The sequence below is a fragment of the Channa argus genome, chromosome 12 (assembly GCF_033026475.1).
Source record: "Channa argus isolate prfri chromosome 12, Channa argus male v1.0, whole genome shotgun sequence".
Lineage (NCBI taxonomy): Eukaryota > Metazoa > Chordata > Actinopteri > Anabantiformes > Channidae > Channa > Channa argus.
Window position 1 is genome coordinate 14,354,684 of NC_090208.1, and position 21,460 is coordinate 14,376,143.

At 39.7% G+C, this 21,460-nt stretch overlaps 2 protein-coding genes across 5 annotated transcripts in view; one reads left to right on the forward strand and one right to left on the reverse strand.

Annotated features, from left to right (window-relative positions):
- The window catches only part of LOC137137268 (NACHT and WD repeat domain-containing protein 2), a 47,323-nt gene extending 38,887 nt beyond the window's left edge, over positions 1 to 8,436 (reverse strand). The window contains exons 1-2 of one of the 4 annotated variants that reach the window (XM_067523323.1): positions 8,302 to 8,436; positions 6,779 to 6,950 (exon numbers count right to left, since the gene is read on the reverse strand). In XM_067523323.1, coding sequence (XP_067379424.1) covers positions 6,779 to 6,929 — 151 coding nt within the window. In that variant the 5' untranslated portion in view covers positions 6,930 to 6,950; positions 8,302 to 8,436. Of the gene's footprint in view, positions 1 to 6,778; positions 6,951 to 7,452; positions 8,261 to 8,301 lie in introns of those variants that run through there. The other 3 variants (XM_067523320.1, XM_067523321.1, XM_067523324.1) reach the window with 3 other exon arrangements.
- arap2 (ArfGAP with RhoGAP domain, ankyrin repeat and PH domain 2) overlaps positions 8,390 to 21,460 on the forward strand; it is a 204,578-nt gene continuing 191,507 nt past the window's right edge. Inside the window, exons 1-3 of the mRNA XM_067523327.1 lie at positions 8,390 to 8,503; positions 12,851 to 12,925; positions 19,254 to 19,341. The gene's annotated coding sequence lies outside the window, so the exon portion shown is untranslated. The remainder of the gene's footprint in view (positions 8,504 to 12,850; positions 12,926 to 19,253; positions 19,342 to 21,460) is intronic.

Below are 21,460 nucleotides of genomic sequence, written 5' to 3' on the forward strand. Positions count from 1 at the left end.
CTGTTCCTCCCTCATCCTTTAGGGAACACATAGGTGGCCAATTGAACAGAGATGAAGCCAAATGCTCCTGCTGCTATTTCTTTTTCTCTTTTATAGAGTGCTTGGACTGAGAATAATGATTCCTTTCAAATATTTGATTGAATAAGATAATGGCCTCAAATAGCTAGCTGTGGAATATATTGTTTTTGTCTGCTTAATATTAATGAATATGGTTTCATTAGTACAACAAGCAAAATATAAAACACTAGTCTGTTACTCTGTGGTCATTCCTCCGAGCCTCATCAAAAAGCCTCTGACAAAGCAATCACTCTGCTCGCGTGAAGCTCCACCAACTGACACTCCAGAGGCAATTGGTATGCACAACTGCTTAGAGATCTCTAATTAAAAGAGAGTGAGACTGATGTCCAAGAGACAACTGTCTTAATAAATAGAACAATGCTGTGACACAGTGGTCATTGATACTGACATGGATTCAGCAGTGCGTACTTGTGTGTGCTAGAGGCCATCCATAGTGTTCGCTGACCAGGCGAAGAGAAAGAGAGAATTTTCTTTACTCAGAATCCAAAACACAGGGAGGATGTTTCAAAAAATTAAGCAATGCGTCCGTCCTGATGGTGTCTCCATAGCTCTGGAGAATCAACACCAGTGTGTCCCAGGCTTTGTGCAGCAGGCTTTGTCAGATGGAGCCAAAGGTGGCCATTAGTTTGTTTGGGAATAGAAGAAGTTATTGATTATTATTATTATTATTATTATTAAAAGAAATGTATAAAAGCTGTTTCAAAACCCCTGGTCACACTATGTGCATCTGGATATGCAACAAACTCCCCCGCTTCAGTTAATTGGTGTAAGGACAGAGCTAACTTATGCAGGTGCTTACCATGATAAGAATCCTATTATATTTTTGGTGTTGGGGTTAGAGTTAGAGGGGGTGGGGGTGGAGAATAAGGTCTGAAATCACCAGGGGAGGGACCAGCCTGAGGGCTGCTTTAACGCAAAAAGATAATGCATTGAAACAATATACATTCAGAAGCTGCTTTCCGTTTCCTCTTACTCTGGATGTTTGTGTATTGTTGTACAATGAGAGCTTTCTTCTTGTAAATGAGACAGGAAGCAGTGGCACTAAACACAATCAATATAATCTCTGTGTCTTTTGCTGCAAAGTGTCAAGGGTCAGACCTGGCCCCAGGGCTAGTGAACTGCCCCTGTAAGCAGACTGTCATTGACGTGGAGACACCGTGCATTAAACACTACATTAGACAACCGAACCACAGTTTAAATTAATGCTAATTAATTTTAGTTATTTGGTCAGAAAATGAACCATTAAAAAATTTGAATACTTTTGTTTATCGACAAGAACTAATTCTGGTTCCACGGTTCCTATATGAAGTCCTTTCTCTTTTTCAGATCATTATAATAAATGGAAAATTCAATGGCTATTTTTTCACAATGTTATACACTGAATGAATGAATCCAAACAAATGTTGCAAGCCAATAATAAAATCACAAGTTTGCTGCAGCCCTTGATTAAATTCAGCTCCTATGATGCAGCTTCTTCCCTTCTCTCTCAAACCATTTCTTAGTATACAGGTGTGTAACTGCTACATGCCATTCAGTGTAACACACAAACTGAATAATGTGCAGATCAGAACCTGCCCAACAATGATGCAAATGCACAGTGAATGAGCAAATCAATCTTGAATGACCTGGAAGATGATGAAGGCAAATTATGGCTGTGTAAATAAGCCATCCATAAAGGCCAGATGTTCCTGCCTTTCCTGAGCACAGTGAGATAGTACAGGTTGAGCTGAATTTGGCTAAAGAAAATCTACTGGACTTTATTGTGCCACCACTCACACACGATGTTAAACACTGATGGACGAGAAAAGATCGGAACGTGGGACTGGATGTGACGGAGATAGACTGCTTCTCTAACAATAAGGTTATTTGTGTTTACTTAAAAAAAAAACACACAAAATGCTATACCCAACGTAAAAATGTACCAAAAAAGTTCTCCTGGTAACACCCGTTCCAGCAGCTGCTGTCTCAAAATCCAATAGTGGGGCTCTTAGAATCTAACATTATGCCTGGACTTTTAAAGCCCAGTTATACTACAATGACTGGCCAAACATAAATGCACAACCAGTGCCCGTTTTGTTTTGTTTGAAGACGTCACCTTGAATGTGATCCTTCTACTTGAGTTTTGACAGAGATGTTAACACATTTATTAAAGGTGTCTTTTATGGATATTATAACAGTTTAGTTAGGCACTTGAGTTGTCATATAGCCCCACATCTGCATAATCAGTGGTGAATTACAAATTCCTTGATTTTATAAAATAAGCAGATTTGGAGGATGTTTAATTGTGTAATCCAATGCAAAACAGGTTTGTTTTTTCAGTTTTTGTAGAGCAAATTAGTTAAACAATTTCACCTACTTTGCAGTTTTTTACCTTTTAATAGGCAAATCACTGCAATTACATTTTTATTTTTTTTAGGTGGTTACTTTTTGTAACTAGTATTCAATCCTTTTTAAGACAATGAATGTTTGTGTGTAATGTTTTATTTTTGTCAGTGTTCTTACAATGGTAAGAAGAAAGGTGAGAAAAATTTAACAAATTCCAATGAGAAGTACAGGGGATTTGTGAAATACTGTTATTTTTACAGTAAAGTAACTACTCCTACAAGCATTTCTTCTTTGTATAGTCCCACTATATACAGATGTGGACTTTTGAACTGAAGCCTTGCCATGTTGATGTAATACTATCAGGACTTTAAAACATTGTGAAGTTTGCAAAATTTTATACATTTCAAAAAGCCACTAAATGTTTTTTTTTAATAGCTGAACAAATAAATGTTTTCAAATTAATGTCACAATTTAACAAATTACAATTTTCAACTTAGAAGAGCTGTAATTTAAGCTGCAATTAAAATGCTACACATTGTAAATATTAAGAGAAGCCAGGAGTTCTTTGTGGAAATTTGCTGTCTGGAGAACAAGTCATCTGGAATCTCGGTGACCATAATACAAAAGCTTTTTTAAAAATTGCATATTAAATTGCAATCATAGTATTGCTCTAAAGAAAATTGCAATTCAATGATTCTCCTATTGTTCAGCCCTACTTCGGAAGTTTATAGTAAAACTGCGTTCAATTTCAATCTCAGTTATCAGTAATAAAAGCAGAAACCCTCCCTCAGCAAATAAAACGTCTCATGGTGTGCACAGCAAATAAAATTCCCATTAGTTATAAAGTGCTTGCAGACCACACTGGTTTTCTAGAGGTTAATCACTATGTAAGTTCGCTTGTGTACATCTAGGGGCTGGTTGTTATCATTAACATCATTCCCTGATGAAACGTTTTTAGCGTGTTCCGTGAAATGGCTTCAACGCTCAAGGAGTTAGATGAATGTGCAAGGGCAACTGCTGAATTTGGCAGAACTAGGTCCTAGTGGTGCAGAATTGCTCTACAGGGCTCTGGAGAACTCAGAGTAAGGTCACTAAAAGCTGCTGCCAAGCTTGTCAGAGTGAGCTTCCTCTCTCCCTTTAGGAGGAGAGCAGAGGTAAGGAGGCAGAGGACGACGCAAGAGGGGGAGAAATGAGCTGGCTCGCACGCGTCATAAACTTCACATGCCGCAGAATGTGCCGAGCTCGTCCAAAAATCCGACACTCGCTTGCCCCTGAGAAGCAATTTATTAAACAAAAGCCACCCTTGACACAGTCTCCTCACCTGTCATCTCTCCTTCTGTGCTCCCTGCTATTCCTCCCACTCACTCCTTTGTTCTCTTTCACCAGACTTGATTCAAAAAGGTGGATAATTTAAGTAGAGACTGGGGAATGCGTTTTTAAAGGTACAATGATGTTAGCTTCTGGAAATTATAGCTAAAAACCTGCAACGCAAACCCAAAAGGATACAGTAATTTTGTGTGGTGCACTGTTTTTGTAATTAGTGGTCTCTGTGGTAACATCCTATAGTCTTGATAATGGCACGAAAGAGGTTTGGATGATTTTATGCATCGTATCCCTGATGTATTGTGCTTTTATTAACTTTAAACAGCTTAAGTGATAGCTTGAATACAGATAGCTGCCTGTAGCACGTGTCCGATGCCAGAGCCTCCGAGAGGACTACAGCAAGGTAACTGAGTTGCCTTGCAATGCTTATACGGATATCCATAAACACATGCGTATTGACAGATGGGACAAGCTGCATAATACACAAAGCAGCACACACAAAAATAAATCACATTTGACTTTTTTTTCTGGATTGTTTGCTGCTGTCTGGCTACTGGCACGAAGAGATAAGTGGAGTTTTATATCGATCCGATGTGGCCCCACGTACACAACCGCTCATACACCTGAGCCAAAAACTTGATTCATTCACATCACGAATGAATGATCTACATTCATTTTAGTTAGCTGTTTGGCTTGCATTTTGAGCAACACTTTGCAATAATGTAATAAAGTCTTTATCCCTGCACTATGAAATGAAAGTTCTAGCATCTGCATACTGCATCTTACCTCTGTCATCATCATGGTCATCAAATTCCTCTCAGGACAACAATTTACTGCTTCGAAATTATTGTTAAAACTGAGTGTCGTGCCCCCTTATGGGCAGAACAAACAAACCCAGCTGAGAGCTGCGCAGCTGAAATACCACAGCGGGAGTGTTATGCAGTCATCTGTGGCTTTTGATTAAGGGCATTAGGGTCACTACATTCAGCAAAGCCAAGAGTATAGGAAGAGAGCACATAAAACTCTGTGCTGTAGATCAATGACGTGAGGTCCCCTTAGTCACACAGACACAATAACAAAAGGGCTGTTCCCCTTTTATAATAGCGTGCTTATCACTCTGTGTAGCATGTGTCACCCATCTACTGTAATATGACAAATAGATAAACTGAGCTAATATATGCAACCTATATTCTTTTAACCTTTTATTAACGTGAGGCTGATCCTACCTGGCCTTCAGCAAGTTATTCACACTCACGCCGCTGCTTCATTGCTTACAACTTTAGATTTGGAAGAAATAGAAAGAGAAATACCCTGCTCAGTGTTGGCAAGGAGTTAGGGAGTTGCTTATTCAGTTTCAAAGCCACAGATGCAGACAAATCCCATACAGACAAACTCCACTGCTTCACTATACGGTTTACTACAGTAAATGCAAATGAGAAGATTAAAGTCAAATTCTTCGGAGGAACATGACAAAATGGTGATGCTGTAGCAGTAGAGTTTAATCAAAATGTGAATCATATCTATTTAAGAGACAACTGCCCTTCGATTAGCTCTCATTGTACTGTACATCTACGGTAAGGTGGATGGTGTTAAATAAGTGCATGGACAGCCCCCTCTAGTGAATATGGAGGACCAGTTTGTGCAGCAGTACGGGCCAAAGCCGAATATCTGTGTTTTGTTTTATTTGCGCAAATCACCAGCAGGATTGCTCTGCCAAGCGAGGCGGCAAGTTTTAGAAAGTATCTGAGAATGATATGAACCTCTCTTATTACAGTCAAAGTAGCTCAGGCTGGAAAGCTATAATGGGACAAACTGATATTCCAAAAACACAGCAAATCAAATGAACAAAATATATTGTCGCAAAATGTGGTTTGACCAAGATGAACTTGTGGGGAATTCAGGAGGATTTCTTTAAGTATGGCACTGGATACTTGACGGCCACTGAAAAATATACAGCTCACAGTTCTCTCACAGTTGTCTCTTCATTGCTCAGGACGAAATGTGTGTCCTTCAATTTGTGTCAACAATCTGAAAGAACAACTTTGAATAGCCCCCCCCCCTCCCTGCATTGTTTTCCCATCCTTGTGCAGATCGGAGCGTCGAGCTTGTGCCATGACAGGGTGGTCAGAATGACTGAGTCAGCTGCAGGTGGCTTAACAATACCAGAGTTTCCACCGTCTACTGTGGTCCATTACAATGCAATAATATGAGGTGGATACATTCTTCATTGTATATCCATAGCAATTGATTCAGTGATATCAAAAAATAAAAATTATGTATCAACAAAACCAACCAACCTTTTTGAACCTACCATTCCCTCTGCCTCCGTCTCTCTCATAGCCTACTCTACTTCCGTTGCCTTGCTTATTCTAGTTTTACTGGGCCTATTTTTACCCCCTTGCCCAGGGGGCATATTCAAATACAGAGCTCCCTCACGACCCAACAGCCTTGCACTCTGTTCACGCCACGCTCTCTATGTCGAATGCAATCTGTTGTGCCATTGTATTACTGGAATGAATAGCGCACTATTATTTGTTTGTTTGTCAAGTTGTCATATGGCCCAATGTTACCCAATTTAACACATTTTCCAGTAGTTCCATTAGTGGTTCTTTGAATGTCACAGCTCAGTGCTTGGCGAGCAGACTACACATTAATCTGACTTTGCTTCAGAATAGCTCTGATCATTATTGGAAATCACAAGCACTGGCAGTGGGTTCATATTGTATCCAAGTATCCATTATCCTTGTGTTGTACTTCCAATTACTTAATGCACGCAGCCACACATGAAGTACAATAATCTGATGCTGTAGACTTCACTTGGGTTGCTTCTCAAATATTTCTACACAGCTGGATCTGGTAGACCATGCTACACTTATTTCCACTTTAATAATTTAACTGGCTCACTGTACAAGCTTTCGAAGTCTGAACGCAAACATGGAGCTTTTGTGAAATGACTCACAACAATAAGCCCTGGTCTTGTGTCATTGTGAGAGTCCCCAGGCTTGAAATGAATGCGTAGATGAGGAGAGCAGAGTGTCACGCTGACTCTTACCGTCGGGGTTGGCACAGATGAAGACCCGGACGCTGCGGCCAGTGGGGACGTGGTGCGGCGGCAGGGCGTTGATGTTGCCGCTGATGACCGCTCTGCGCAGCGCAGACTCCCGCGGGCAGGGCTGCCTGTTTCCCACTCCCGACGGCCACATGGGGGGCGACTTCCAGCGTGGCTGTTACACACGCACACAAACACACGCGTTAAAGCGGCCAGGGGCGCAAACGCGAGCACATGGACAGACGTGCATGTTTGCGCGCAGATTCCCCTGATCCATCCACACACATGGGGCGTCAATTATGGCAGTGGCACGCGGCTTCATCTATTAGGCTTTTAATTTACAACTAACTTCAGGCACATTTACAGACCCTAATTTCAGAGGACAAACCATTTGGTTAACCATTTGGTGCAAAATGCTCATTTATGATTATGTTTAAGGTTTCTTTTGCAGAATAAGGTTTCAGTTTGAAATTGATCTACAGCATCTGGACGTTTTACTTAATTGACGTTTGCCCTGCCATACTCTTACGCCCATGCTGCACACACACACACACACTGAACACACACCAGTCAAGTTAGGATGGATCTGCCAAAGCTTTTCAAAACACAGGAATGAGACTGAAGATGTTTGTTATTGCATTCATGTGGTAGGGATATAATAATAGGATATTACGCACAGCCTACTACCGTCATGGTGCATGCGTAATTGGACGCATTCATGAATTTTCATGCCACTGTAGGACAAACAGACAAACAACGAGACGATACAAAACTCGAATAGACGAGCATGGCAAGCATCAGTCGTATTCCCACCCCCAGAGAAGATGCTTGTAAACGCGAATAACCGCTAAGAATGGTTATTCTGCCAGGAGCTGCTGTCAAGTCGCTGGTTTTCCGGAGTTGGTCTATCCTGAAATCTTTGTTTCAAACACGGAAAACCTCACCGAAAAGACCACAAAAAGCGGGGAAAAGTTGGGTAGTCCACTGTGCAGTGAACACTACATAAAATCCAGACAACTAAAAATCACTGAGGCGCCGCATCCACAGAGAGGACTTGGCTACTAGAGATGCTGGAGACAGGCACAACAACAGGACACTTCTTGTTGCTCACATTCATTCGCTTCATTTCGTGGCTTCCGAAAATATCCAAGCGTCGAAGACGGTAAAAGGAATATAAAAACGCCCATCAGAGTTTCTGTGGTGAAGATACAATGACGCCGGGAGACGGAAAAACGGACGCCTTGTGTCGGAGTGCTCCCCTTGGCATCCTGCTGTTTGTGCGAGCCGACCGAGCTCTGAGAGCCGGAGAGTGTGTGAAGTCGGGCAAAATAGAAGCGCGACTACCGGTTTGCATTTTCAAAATAAAACAGCAAGCTACGCATTTATTTGCCGTCACAGTCTTAAAACGAAGAGATAGAGAAAAAAATTAAAAAGTGAAAATAAAGTCTTCGAAATATTCTATAACTATAAACACACAAACATTGACACACGTCTTATTTAAAGCCCGAAGTAGTTTCCGTACTTACCCACACTACTCTGTGTCCTGAACAAATAGACTTTTACGTTGAAATCTTCAATTCCGGCGGTGCTTTCACTTTTATCGTCCGACTTGATGGAGGTGACAGAGGAGCTCTGGCATTTCGCTCTGTCTTTCTCCCTATTTCTGTCCTCTATGGTGAGAAGACTGGTCCTCATCCAGTCCCTATAAAAATTGTACTGGAGGGCGAGGTCAGCATATTTAACTCACGTTACTAACTACTTTTACTAAGTAAAGCAAGAGTCAGCAAAGCTATTGTTACTAAGACGATGTTAACACTTCACCACTTGCTTGCTTTCCATCCAGTAAGTGTCGAAAGGAATTTGTTTCTACACATAAAAGTTAAAATATCCAAAGTAGCATTTCTATTTATTTATTCTTTTTTGTACCAAAATGCACAGTAGCCGAGCTGTCATTTTTTAATGCACGTTAACTGTTAGCTAACTTACCCTGAGCTAATGTTAGGTTAGCTAAAATGACAACTACTGTAATGAACAGTGAATGTTGGCTAAATATAAGCTACCTTAATGCTAATTACTGGAGTTATGTAATATAACAAAAGCTGCTCCACTTGTGAGTAGAAAAATGAATTTACTTTTATTAGTTGTTAACATGTAACGTTAGCTAATTTGGTTCTTTTTTTTTGAGTAACGTTTACAAGAGCGTCCCTTGCCCCTGGATGGGGCAACTGCAGCGGCCAGGAGGAATAGGAGGAGGAGAAGGGTTTTGAATTAATTGCTTTATCGATAAATGTACCTCTGCTCTGCAGCCTCTGGTTATTCGCGCTGGAAGTTTAAGTGCATTGGATTTGTACTAAACAGAATTGATTACTGTGCTGTTCTTGTGAGGAGGGAAACGCTGAACCATATATTTTCCCCTCCTCTCAGTCCCAATGTTAGCAGGCAGCTGCAAGCATTTCTCTGAATCTGATGAAGAGTGTTGTCTGTTGCCTGAACTTTAAGTTCAGCCTAATGCTTTTAAGTTAGATTCATATAAAAGAAGAATTGGAGCTATATATGTGTAAGCTCATTGGCTAATATTTCATATTGGACTTTGAGCGTCTTGTTGATGAAAATGAAGCTGTCTGCAGCAATCCCTAATTTGCTGTAGATTCATTTTTTACAGCCCTATGTCTTATCTTTCCACATATTTAGTGTTGAAAGAAAAGATAAAACATTTTTTCATAAATAATGCAATATTGCATTAAAGAGACAGTGACCATGTTTGAGAATGGCAACAGAGACAATTTTTTTTCATTGATTCAAATCAGAAAATACTAAAGCCTCCTGACTGTTGCAAAATGTTAGACTTAAGTTCTAAATCAAATGCACCATGCAACTTCAAATCTATCATGACTACAGAGAAAGGATCTTACTTATTCCTGCCACATTTCAAAGTCTAGAGGACACACTGCTTTGACTACAAATGCCAAATTAGCCCATTATTTGCGTAAGATAAAAAATTATTAGGAACAACATGACTTACTGTTTTGCTGCACGTCTTAAGGAGGATTCTAGAGCCACCAGTTCAAACAAGAACAGAAATTCAAACTCCGGAAAAGCCCACCTGGGACACTGGGGACCAGAGCCTTGATCCCAACAGTGTTACGACCTTTCTTTACTTGATTGTTCCGCTCCCTCTCCTAATCTCCAGTCAGTTAATGATGAGTGCACCTGCACTAGATTACTGCACCGTGGTCTTACAAAAGGATGCACTTTACTCAGCTCGTTGGCATGATGTGATGTGGCAGGCGAAAAGTGCTTTTGTATGTGTGTAAGCAGGGGTGCTGCCAGAAAACCAGGGCCCAATGAAAACAGCTTATGGGGCCCTAAAATGGTAAAATAATAAATGTCTCTGACATGTTCTACTCTGCCTCCCTTATACCATGTAACATACTTTCTCCATTTTGATCCCAAAAGTGTGAGTATAAACATTTGTGTGCATTCAAGCATGCTTAGAGTAATTGCAAGTTGTTGGGTCTTTTGGCGTGTATGCATGTGTATGTGCTTATGTTCCCATGCACCAAACCCTAGACCACTCCAAGCAAATGTAAGTCACTGTGGTGACAAGATGTGATGTTTCACCTGGGAGACATACAGACACAAAGGACAGACACTGGCTGTCCTCTTGGCAGACGTCCACATACGTGCACATACACACACACACACGCGCGCACACACACACTAATTTCACAAATGGCTGGTGATGGATGGTTGTTTCTGCAAAACAGCTGGAAAGAAACTGAGAGAGTGGGAGTTGGAGAAGACAGTTGGGAACGTCTATTTCTGTGTTCTACCCACTGGCACCACCACATTAAGTCCTTAATTGATATGCCCACTGTGAACTGGATTTTTCTAGTTAGCTGACTCACAGAACAAGGGCATTCAGCTACACATAGCCATGTACCTTTGCAATTAAAGTCACTAGTGGCAACTCAAAGTCCCAGCAATGTGATTCATGCTTTCATTTAGAGAAACTTTGCGTATTGGTTAAGAATGTGTGTATTCATCCCCCTGAAACATTATAAATTGTCCCTTTAAATATTAAACAAAATGTCCTTGGAACATAAGCGATACAAAGTAGAAAAACAATAAAATAAAATAAGGACAAGGGAGTTAATAGGCTAATTTTATGTAGCGGCCACTACTGCTACTGCAACAACAAAAATCCCTCTGTGGCCCAAAATGTATTTTCACCAACCGCTATAATGGAAAATAAATTTGTGGACAGGACACCTCAAACTACAAACAAGATCAGGCTTTATTCTTCTTATCATGAATTTGTAATCCATGGAGATTATATATCTCTGAATTTATTTTTCACAGTTTAGAAAAGTATTGTTCTTGTTGTGATGTGTAAGTAATCTTGGAAGTCAGTAAAGGTTTTTTGGTTATGTGCCTTGTTTGAGCTTTACTCACATATTACATCCATATTACGATAGTATGCTAAAATTAGCGAATGCACTTAGAGTCATCCTCTAGGGAACATGAATGTCAGTGTGGCGGACTGACCGGCACCCAGTGGACAGCCAAGACAGCATAGCTACAAATGTTATTGGGATAAATGTTATGCTTGAGCTGTATTGGATATAGTAAATTTATATGGTAATGACCAAGTTTCATTCTGGTAAAAATCTTTAATTAACTGATTACAGAAGACGTTTCTTCTTGGAATGAGCTTTCTTTGTACTATTCATTTCCATTATGCTTATTACTGCATATGTGCATTCCTTTCAGGTAGAGCAGAATGTTCCATTACATAATCAAAAAGAAAAGAAAGCAAATTAAATCTGGAATATCAAGAGATGTTGATATGTGCTGGTGATTGCAGATCATTTGTATTTAATTCATTTATGGAAATGTATGGATGTTTGTGCGATGCCTTGATCTTCTTCAGTGCGTCCTTGAATTTAAACGTGTTCCTGGCGCAGAGCTCTAGTGCGGCCACGCAATCTGATCGCTTTCCTTTTTTCCTTATAGTCTTCACTTCCACAGAGCATCAAATTAATTTGCATCGGCCAAAACCTCACTGATTGGCTGCATCTTCCCATCACTTCAGCCTATTGTTACCATGGAAATCCACATCCTATTTGCCCCAAAAACACTGCGCTCATTTTTATAGTTTAATTTACGTGTTCAGGTTTGTCAGTAGTGTCTGTATAATTAGGTAATTTTCTGATTTCCTGACTCCCATTTCAAGCTTGTAGAAGGAACAGATGCTGCTTACCAATTTATTTATGCAAATTAGATTAACTTTGGCACCTTGCAAATCACCTTGTTTATTCATGAGTGAAAAATCTACGCAATCGATAGGCAAAAGCAGCTCTTACTGCTTGTGATGTGTAAGAATGATTTGGCCACTTTAAGCATTAGTTGCTGTTTTTTTTTTCTTTGAGCAGACAGTGTTATCACATGTGTGTTCATCTTCACATATTTGATAACAGTACTCTCATAATAAAACCCAGGAGACCCCCAGGATATAACTGAATGAAAAAACAGGCACTGTTGGCTTAGGGGGACTCAGACATAATCCAGCTATTAGCTAAGACAGGATTCCAATCAGAGCACTACAACATTAGTTTCCTTCACCCTTCCACTCTCTCACCAACAAAGGTAGATATAAAGGTATAAGAGGTGATGGGCACCACAATTTAAAACAAACCAAGTCTATAAACATGTGACACCTTTATGTTAAGAAACATATAATATTTTAATTACTTTGCCATAATCATAATATCATATTATTATAAAAATGTAAATGGAATATTGATACATAAAATTGGTTATTGGTTATTAGCTATCAAAATGGACATAATTAGTTGTTGCACATGAGTGAACATAACGATCATTTCTTTTTAAAATTGCTCATGGTTTCAGTGTGTTTGGATATATTTATCCATCCATCCATTATCTCAAGCACTTATCAGGGTCGCAAGGGAGCCAGAGCCGATTCGAGCTGTCACCATTCGCAGTCACATTCACACCTACAGACAATTTAAAGTCACCAATTAACCTAACAGGCATGTCTTTGGTTTGCAGGAGGACACTGGAGTACCTGGAGGAAGCGCGGTGAAACTCCACATGGCTGGGACTTGAACCGAGGATCTTTTAACTGTGAGCAAGGGATTCATTTATATTGTTTGAAATCCTTTGTGGGAATGCTAGTGAGAGAGAAAATTGCTGATACCCCAATCCGACATAACATTATGAGCACCTGTGCAATTTAATGCAATCCAATACATTTGCTCATCTTCAATCTTCACTGGATAAATTTAATCTCAGAATGTTGCTCTGGCCTACAATATACAATTTAAGCTTACACTAGCCTCAGTCTCAACTTCAGTCCACTCCACGCAGCCCTTCTCTGCTTTCTTCTGCTATGCTCTGCACAGCGCCTCAAGTGTGATTAAAGGTACACTAAATGAGAATCCACTAAAACCTAACAATTATAGAATATGTTTACAATTTCCTGATTTATTCAAATTAAGTGCAGGCATTGTTTAAAAACTTTCAAAGGGAGTATCTATGGACTGCTGGCACTGAGTCTGGGTCATGGGTGGATTGGACAACATCGATACACATTAGGACAAGTTTTGGAACATTTTTCTAGTAAGAAAATGTTAGAAAAAAATTTGAATACAAGTTATATAGCCTGCTGTTACTTAAACTTAAGCTGTAATTATAACTCTTCACAGAAAAACATTTAGCCTCAATAACAAAAAATAGTTTTTATTTTCTTGACCTTAGCTGCTCACTCATAAATCATTTTAATCATCAGAAACAAAATGTGAAGCCAAAATGAAGAATGTTAAAGAATTCAAGACTGACCGAAACAGACTTTTACACAACATGCACAAATCTCCTCCTACCCTTCTTGTTAACTTCCTCCAGAGTGTGAATCTTCCACAACAAGCATCAGCTAAGACAGCCAAGTTATATTTGGGCACTAGGAGCGTGTGATGCATTTTAGCTATCCTCGTATTACCTTTGTGCCAAAGTCTGGGTGAGGACCACAGAGTTATTTACGGCTCTTTATGGCCGTGTCAACTGGTGCTGTTTTCACCGCTCACCAATTAGCGGTTTTGTTTGTGCTTCCACTGTGGCCTTTGGTGCAGAATTGTTTTTGATGTGGGTTTTTATTTTCTGACAAACTGGGTGAGAATGGAGGTGTAATAATTGTGATACAGACTTAAAAACACGTATACACAAAAATAAGTGCGAAACACAGACATGAATGTGATTACTTATGTTGTGAGTTACAGGTGCACACAGGCATGTGTACACCCACTCTCCGATACATAAATTATACACAAATGTGTGTGTGTGTGTGTCTGTGTGAATACACCTATAGTGAGAAAAGACCGTCTGTGCTTTTTATGGTTATCAACACTCTTTTTCAAGTGTTTTGGTTTAACAAAAAGTTTCTAGTAGTACTTTTGCAGTTAACAGTCATACAGTACATTAAAGTGAGGATTTAATCTTTGCCAAATGTCCATTACCACCCAGTCTGCTGGCAGTGGCATAGTTATGAATATTTGCTAATATTATGTTGGGATAGATATTACTGTACAGTATGACACTTCATGTCATAACATGCAGTAGCTTTCCTCATATTAAACAATATTGTGCTGCCTTCTAACACTTTGCTTCAACACTAATCATTAGTCCACTAATGATTATTGGCATCAGGTGTTTTTAGTCAATCAGGAGCTGTAAGGTCTCAGAAGAGGATGGAGTGGGGGAAGACAAAGTCAGTTGGTATCTTTAGGCTTCTGATTGACTGAATACACCTGATCCAGGCAATCAGCCATGGTAGTGAAGGGTTAGTTGGAAAACAAGCAGAGCAGGGGTCCTTGCAGGATTGAGAATCACTGTGGTATTACGAGAGTCAAAATATGTGCTGTAAAAAACAGTTTGTTTTTCTTGAAATATTGACATTATGAATATTGAAATATTCATAATGTCAATAATTATTTCTTCTCATAAATGTGCATTTTTACTCATGACTTTTTCCTCATAAAATTATGAGTCTCAGAATATTATGACAAAAACTCTCTCTCATAACATTAGATATTTAGGTTTTCAAAATAAGTTTTCCCCTAACAGCATCACCTACTATCATATCAGTGCTTTTCAACTAGAGGGATATGACAGGATTTGATACCAAGGATTATTTATTTACTAGGTATGTTGAGTGTATAACAACACACACAATAATTAAATAAATAAGATTTTTTTTCACTTTGGATGTTAACGTTTTCATAACAAAAAATACATATAGCACTTAAGACACATGAAAAGAAAAGGAACAACACCCAACATAAGAAGCTAAAAAGTAAATTAAACAAATGCCTTTTAAAATGAGAATAAGGGCTATTTTGCACATGCTGTAGAATTTTTTAAATTTTTTAAATGATAACATGTTAGTTAAAAGTTAGTTTATCTTTGGAACCTCTAACAAAAGCAACTGACACCTGTCATTTCCAATTAAAGCAAACTGCATGAATGACATCATAAGGAGCATGTTCACACCACAGCTGTGTGTCTAAGGCAGCATAGCCTCACATGGCCGGGAATTGCCTTAGCAAGTAAAAAACTAGATTAAAAGACTTCATATTCAATCAGGTTGGAAGAAAGGCATGCAGGAATAGTGGTTAGGAGGAAAAGGAGAATCCCGGCTACTAATAACAGAAGGTGGTCATCCCTAAAAATGACACAACACACAATTCACTATTTACACAACCTTGCTTTGAAAAACTCAGGGATACACACTTGTGACTTGGCACAAAGATTACCAGTGGCAACGTGGACTTTGGTGACTGATTAGAGAGTGAAGAGCCCACTGCATGAAGTCAACCCCTACAGATGGTGTTCAAGGAGGAAACTGTTCACGAAACTGTGAAAATACACTTTGCCATAGAAATTGAAAAAAAGCCTGATGACTATTGGCAGCACATACTTTGATCAGATGAAACCAAAACAATTTTGTGCAGATGGGTTTAGGCATGTTTGGCATAGTCCTGGCTGGACAACATCTGTGGCTGCATATTGCTGATTGTGAAACACGAAGGTGGAGTTGGCTTAATTAGTGCAAAAGGTGAAGGGGAGATGACATTTACAAATTACACCATGAAGGCAGGATTCTACACCCAGATATTGAATAGAAGCATGACTACCAGTCTCATGGAGCTTGGCTCCAAAAAACATTTCTGTGGCAAATCCACCGTTAGAGTGGCTAAAATTGTTATTGTGAATGTGGTCCAAATGATCAAAAACAGTAGGACATGAACTGAATATCCACTCAGTCCTGTGGTGGAGGTGCCAAAACACAAAGCCTGGCTTTTCACAGTTTGTAAACTCCACTGTAGAGGTGTAAAAAGCAGTTAACCCCTCACCTTTTGCATAACACAGGAACTTTATATCAATGGGATCCATGACAGCAGAGCGAATTGGCCTTTGACCTCAGTAATTCTTCTAGTTTGTGCAACAGGGAGCTGGATGAAGCTTATTTATGTGTGTGTGCGTGCGTGTGTGCGGGTGTGTGTGTTAGGAAGGGGGCTTGGAGTGAAACATCATTTGTTTAAACACAGTAAGAAAGTGCAAAGTGACTTAAACACAAGGACACAAGCGTGTGAGGCAACCACCAAGAAACATGGCATAAATAATGTAAGCTGCAGTTTCACTCTCCACAATTTAAAATGTCAGGCCACCAAGTGCGGGGATGGCAGTAATGGCCACATGTCTGCTAGCAGAGAAAAAACATAGCTCTCTGCTAAGTCTTTTATTAACCGTATTCATTTACTAGCAGAAAAAATCCTCCAATTGTGTATGTTGTCTTGCCTGTTAACCAACCTACTGCATAAAATCACCCACCTAAAAATCACATTTAATCTTTCCGTTCATGTCATTCTCTCCAGGAGCCCTTTACCACTTAAAGAAAATACTTTTGTCATATGTTGCATTATTTATGTGCAAAATGGCAGCAGAAATATAGCTGTCATATTCAATATGGGCTCAGGGTTGCATCCATTGTCTGTAGGAAGTGCAGTCACGCAAAAGCAATGTATTGTGAGCAGCACATGGTGGGTTAAATTATACAGTTATAGTAAAACAGGCAGAAATTCAAAACTGTGGAAGACAAATGATCCATAAAATACCAGGATCTATATTTTTATAGCTTTACAATATTTCTGTTATGTTCAGTGAGTACCAGTCACATGTTTTTTGATTTCACAGAATTATCTCATGGCCCTCCAACCCTCCAGCAGACAAAAAGAAAATAGGGACACAACTTGTTGGATCTCAGACAGGAAAGGAGGTGTAGGAAATATATTAGAAGGTCCTCAGCACTTGGTTTGACATGCAGTGGAGACCATACAGAGCAAAACCATGACAGCAGAATAACTATAACCTATTGTCACATTAATCTAAATGGTGATAGGTAGCCTACTAACTCTGCGTTCTTGTCTCATGTCTCATTATTTTTGATGTCAGGACAGGAAATATGACCCTCCGTCTGGCGATAATTTGTCATGTCAGCGGCTCTAAGTATTACTTCAGGAAAAAAACTGTGGGGATAGTAGGTGAATCTGCTGTAAGACTTTGACAAAGACACACAAAAATCTGGGTGGCTGGTGTTATGTGGGCTTTGGTAATGTAGTGATTTAGACAAATAAATCACTAATAGTCATTTTCAAATTAGTTTACTATCAAACATATGCTATTAGCCTCCCTGATGACAGGGTTGACGACAGTTGTCATCACATACGTGATGTAACGTGGTGTGATTAAATCCTTCTTACTTACACTTGTTCGACAGCCAGGCAGCAATGTACATCTGTTCTCTTTAGGGTCTTTAATACTTTATGTAAACTACACGGCCATTAGTGTCAAACACAAAAAGTAAGCTGCTAACTTCCTGGTTGGCCTATACAAAAAGCTTTGCTGTTGTTACATATAAAGTTTGTTCGGCAAACATGTTAACATCTGTCTGCTTCATGTCCAATCCAGAATAAAATTAAGGGGGAGGGATTACAATAGCTTAAAACCTGGAAAAGTGGTTCCTGTTTGATTCATGCTGATTAATGTTGAAGCAGCACAAAACAAAATCATCTCTGAGTGCTTATGATAGAAAAGGAAGTGTTTAAACAGTGGCTTATATGGTATATTAAATACAAATGTTGACGTATTTATGCAATGACAGGTTTTGTATCTCCACCGTATGTCTGTCCTGGTACCAAGACAGACGTGACAACAGAAGCCTTCAGCTCTGATGTGCTCGAGAAGACAATTCCCCCAAGCTTATACCCCACACGTAAATTACGCAAACCATGTGCGTACAGGTAGCTGTAGCTCCCACCTGTCATTTCTCCTTCACAATTAAAACTGGATTGTTATCTCTTTCTTGTCATGCTTAAAACACAAAAGCAGTATTTATTTAAGTAGCATAAACCTCACAATCCCAGTCTGCATTTGGGAGTGGAGGTTAAATAATATGGGTGCAATTTTGGCAAAGCAGGACACAAAGCAAGGTATTATATCTAAATGGAGGGTACATTTGCACTAATGTTTCATGTGTTTGGAAATCACCATAGTTACAGCTCTATTGTAATTATCTATTTCCAGATAGATGGATATATGCGATGACGGTGGGGGTGCACAGAATAGATCAACTCATTATTGCCGCAAGAGGCAACCAGATAATATATGTTCCAAACCAAGACCAATGACACGGGGGCAAAACATGTGGTCATGTGTGTTGCTCTCCATGCTCTCTCCATTTTTTAATTTTCCTCTCCCCATCTGGAAACAAACCCTGTTCATGTCTGTTCTACACTCCCTGCTGCCTAAAAAAATGATGCTTCTTGTTCATACACAACCTGTAGGAATTCAAATGAGTGATCATAACAGCAGGGATATAATTTCTCTCTACGAACATGCATAGAGCTTTTACAGAAAACCTCTGGACATTCCCACTATGAAAAAAACATTATGTGGAGCTTTTATTTTGTATGACTCTCAGGTGGTGCATTTCTAATGTGTGCAGGAATGAGAGGGAACTTCTGTAAAATTCTCTTACATCTTTGCACAGGTGTCTGTTAAAGTTTGGCCTTCGACGGTCAAATATTCCTATCACATGCATCTGGGAGAGTCGTGCACCAGCTATGGAAATCCTAGCACTTTATATTTTGTCACAGCTTCAGCTAACAAATATGCTCAAAACATACAGCTCTGTGTGCTACACATTCAGTGTTTTTCACCAAAACATATCTTTGAGTGTTGAACACATTTTTATCCTCACAAAACATTTCAAAGCCTCTTAATATTTTAAAATTATTCAATAATTGGCAAGAGGGTCCTGGATGTTTTGAAACCTGGATCCTGTGTTATGATTAATAGTCTTATTCTTCTCATGTCGTCCTCACATTTCTGTCTTTTACAGTTTTCTCCCACCAACTGTCTGCATGGACTCACGTGAACCTGCAGCATCTTGCACTGCCCTTTTCAAAAAGAGATGGCCACACTTTGAGGTAAGTGTCATTTAGATACACATTGGGCAATCTGATATGCAGACTTAGCACAACGATTAAATGTTTCAAGCCAAGCTAAAGTAAAAATGTCTACAAACATTAGTGTTAGGAGGTAAATCAGCTTTGTTAGCAAAACGGTGCGTTCACAGTATGTGCAACAAATTCCTTGGCCAGCGACAGCTGACAGTAAAAAACTCACTACAGCCAACTGTGCCAGACAAGGACAAAAGTCTTGATTCCAGTGAAAACCAAAGCAGAGAGTTGGTGCACTACCAGACATGAATGAATTTTAAACAAACCAGAGAAAAAGCTCATCACGGTTCCCATGTGCTTTTACGTGCTACTTAATGTAAGTTATAGCTACAGAAAAAGTGACATGTAAAAACTAAATGTTTGCGTGTTTAATGATGGCGGGTAGATCAGAAAACAATCCAGTCACAGCGTGGCGTACTCAACACAACACAATGAGGACTAAAGCTTCAACAGAGCCAAGAGAGATGATGCAGGTAGTGTAAATTCCCTGTAACGAAAGCAGCAACCACCCTCTCTGGTGCATTCATGGCCTTTTACTTTCTAGCTTCACCTAAAGTTAGTTACTACTTACCTGTAAATCACTGCTGCACGGTGAGGTCAGCTCCCATTACATTTCTCTTTAAAATGAACAACTCAGTTGCAGCGGACAACTTAACATGCTGCCTTAAATATGTGTGACAAATATACTGTGGCTTTGTATTTGAGGAACATTTTGTTAATCATGGCTGCTAAAACAGAAATATTAAACAATATTACATGACTTTGGAAAATATACAATATACAGCTGAACAGGGTCATGTTTTAACCTGTAAAGATGCCTTCAAAGGTTAGATTAGGTCAGGGTTACAGAAGATACTGTCACCAAATATGAGATCCCTTTTTTGTACAAATAGTTTTTGAATTCCAGTAAGACCAGACTCCATTTATTCGTCAAATGCGCTGGGCAGCAGTGTGTGAGCGCCACAGGCTGAGGTGAGGAGTTTTGCCCCTGGTAGGAAAGCCTTCGGTATGTATGTCAGTCACTCTCTTCAGTAAACAAAAGGAACGATGACTGCAGGGACTAGTAAGAGATTAAAAATGAGCATGAAAGGCAGTTTACTTTGATGTAGCTGCACTTCAAATACATGCTTGCCTTTCGGGTGCACGTCCCTTTACTGTACTTCTGCTCGTGCTCAAAACTGACAGGAAGTACCCCCCTCCCCCCTCCCCCCTTTTCTCCACTTTGCAGCTGCTTGTACTCTACTTCTCTGCCTTTTTACTCTGACAAAGCTTTGACAAATTTTCCTTCTTCTCAGCATGTGCAACATCCGACAGCCTTAGTGGAATGTAAGCATGTCGGAGGGGATTGTGCTCTGATCCTCTGCCCTCCCCTGTTGATCTTGGCTGGTTCTGTTCATCGGATTTATCCCGTCGATACTGTTCTGTAATTCTCTCCTGTTACACACAAAACCTCAGTGGTGGAAGGGTTATGAAGGTACATTTAGTTATGAGAGTCTTGTTATGTTGGTAGTGTCATTTTAAAACAAGCTCCTTTTCGTCGGCATTTATGTGTCACTGCTCACATTTATGCATATGTGGTTGAATTCTAAATGCTTGTGAACAAAATGCCAAGGCATTTCCCAATGGTGCATGTCAAAATGACTTGCTAATGACAAATCTCTTGATTAATATTCCAACTGCCTGGTGTAGTGCAGATGATTGTGTGTGTGTGTGTGTGTTAGAATAATGCACACCATCATGTGGTCGTATATGATCAAAAGCGTTTTATTTTTCCTTTTTTGATGAGTGAGATATGGTGATGACTTTCCTTTGGTGGAGGTGTGAGGCCTTTGATTGGTGCACTAGAAATGCTGAATAATGGTATTTGCATCTGCTCCATTTGTGCACATAAACATCAAATATTATTTTGAAGCAATCCATATGTCATAAAGAGCACATCCTGTAGCAAGAAACCTGATTGGCTCTAGATCCAGGAGTAACCCTTGATTTCCACTGGGGTTGGATACTCATTACTTGTCATTAGGCAGTGCATGGCAATCCCGTCTTAATAACGCTCATCACACAGCTGACATCTCAGGTAAAAAGC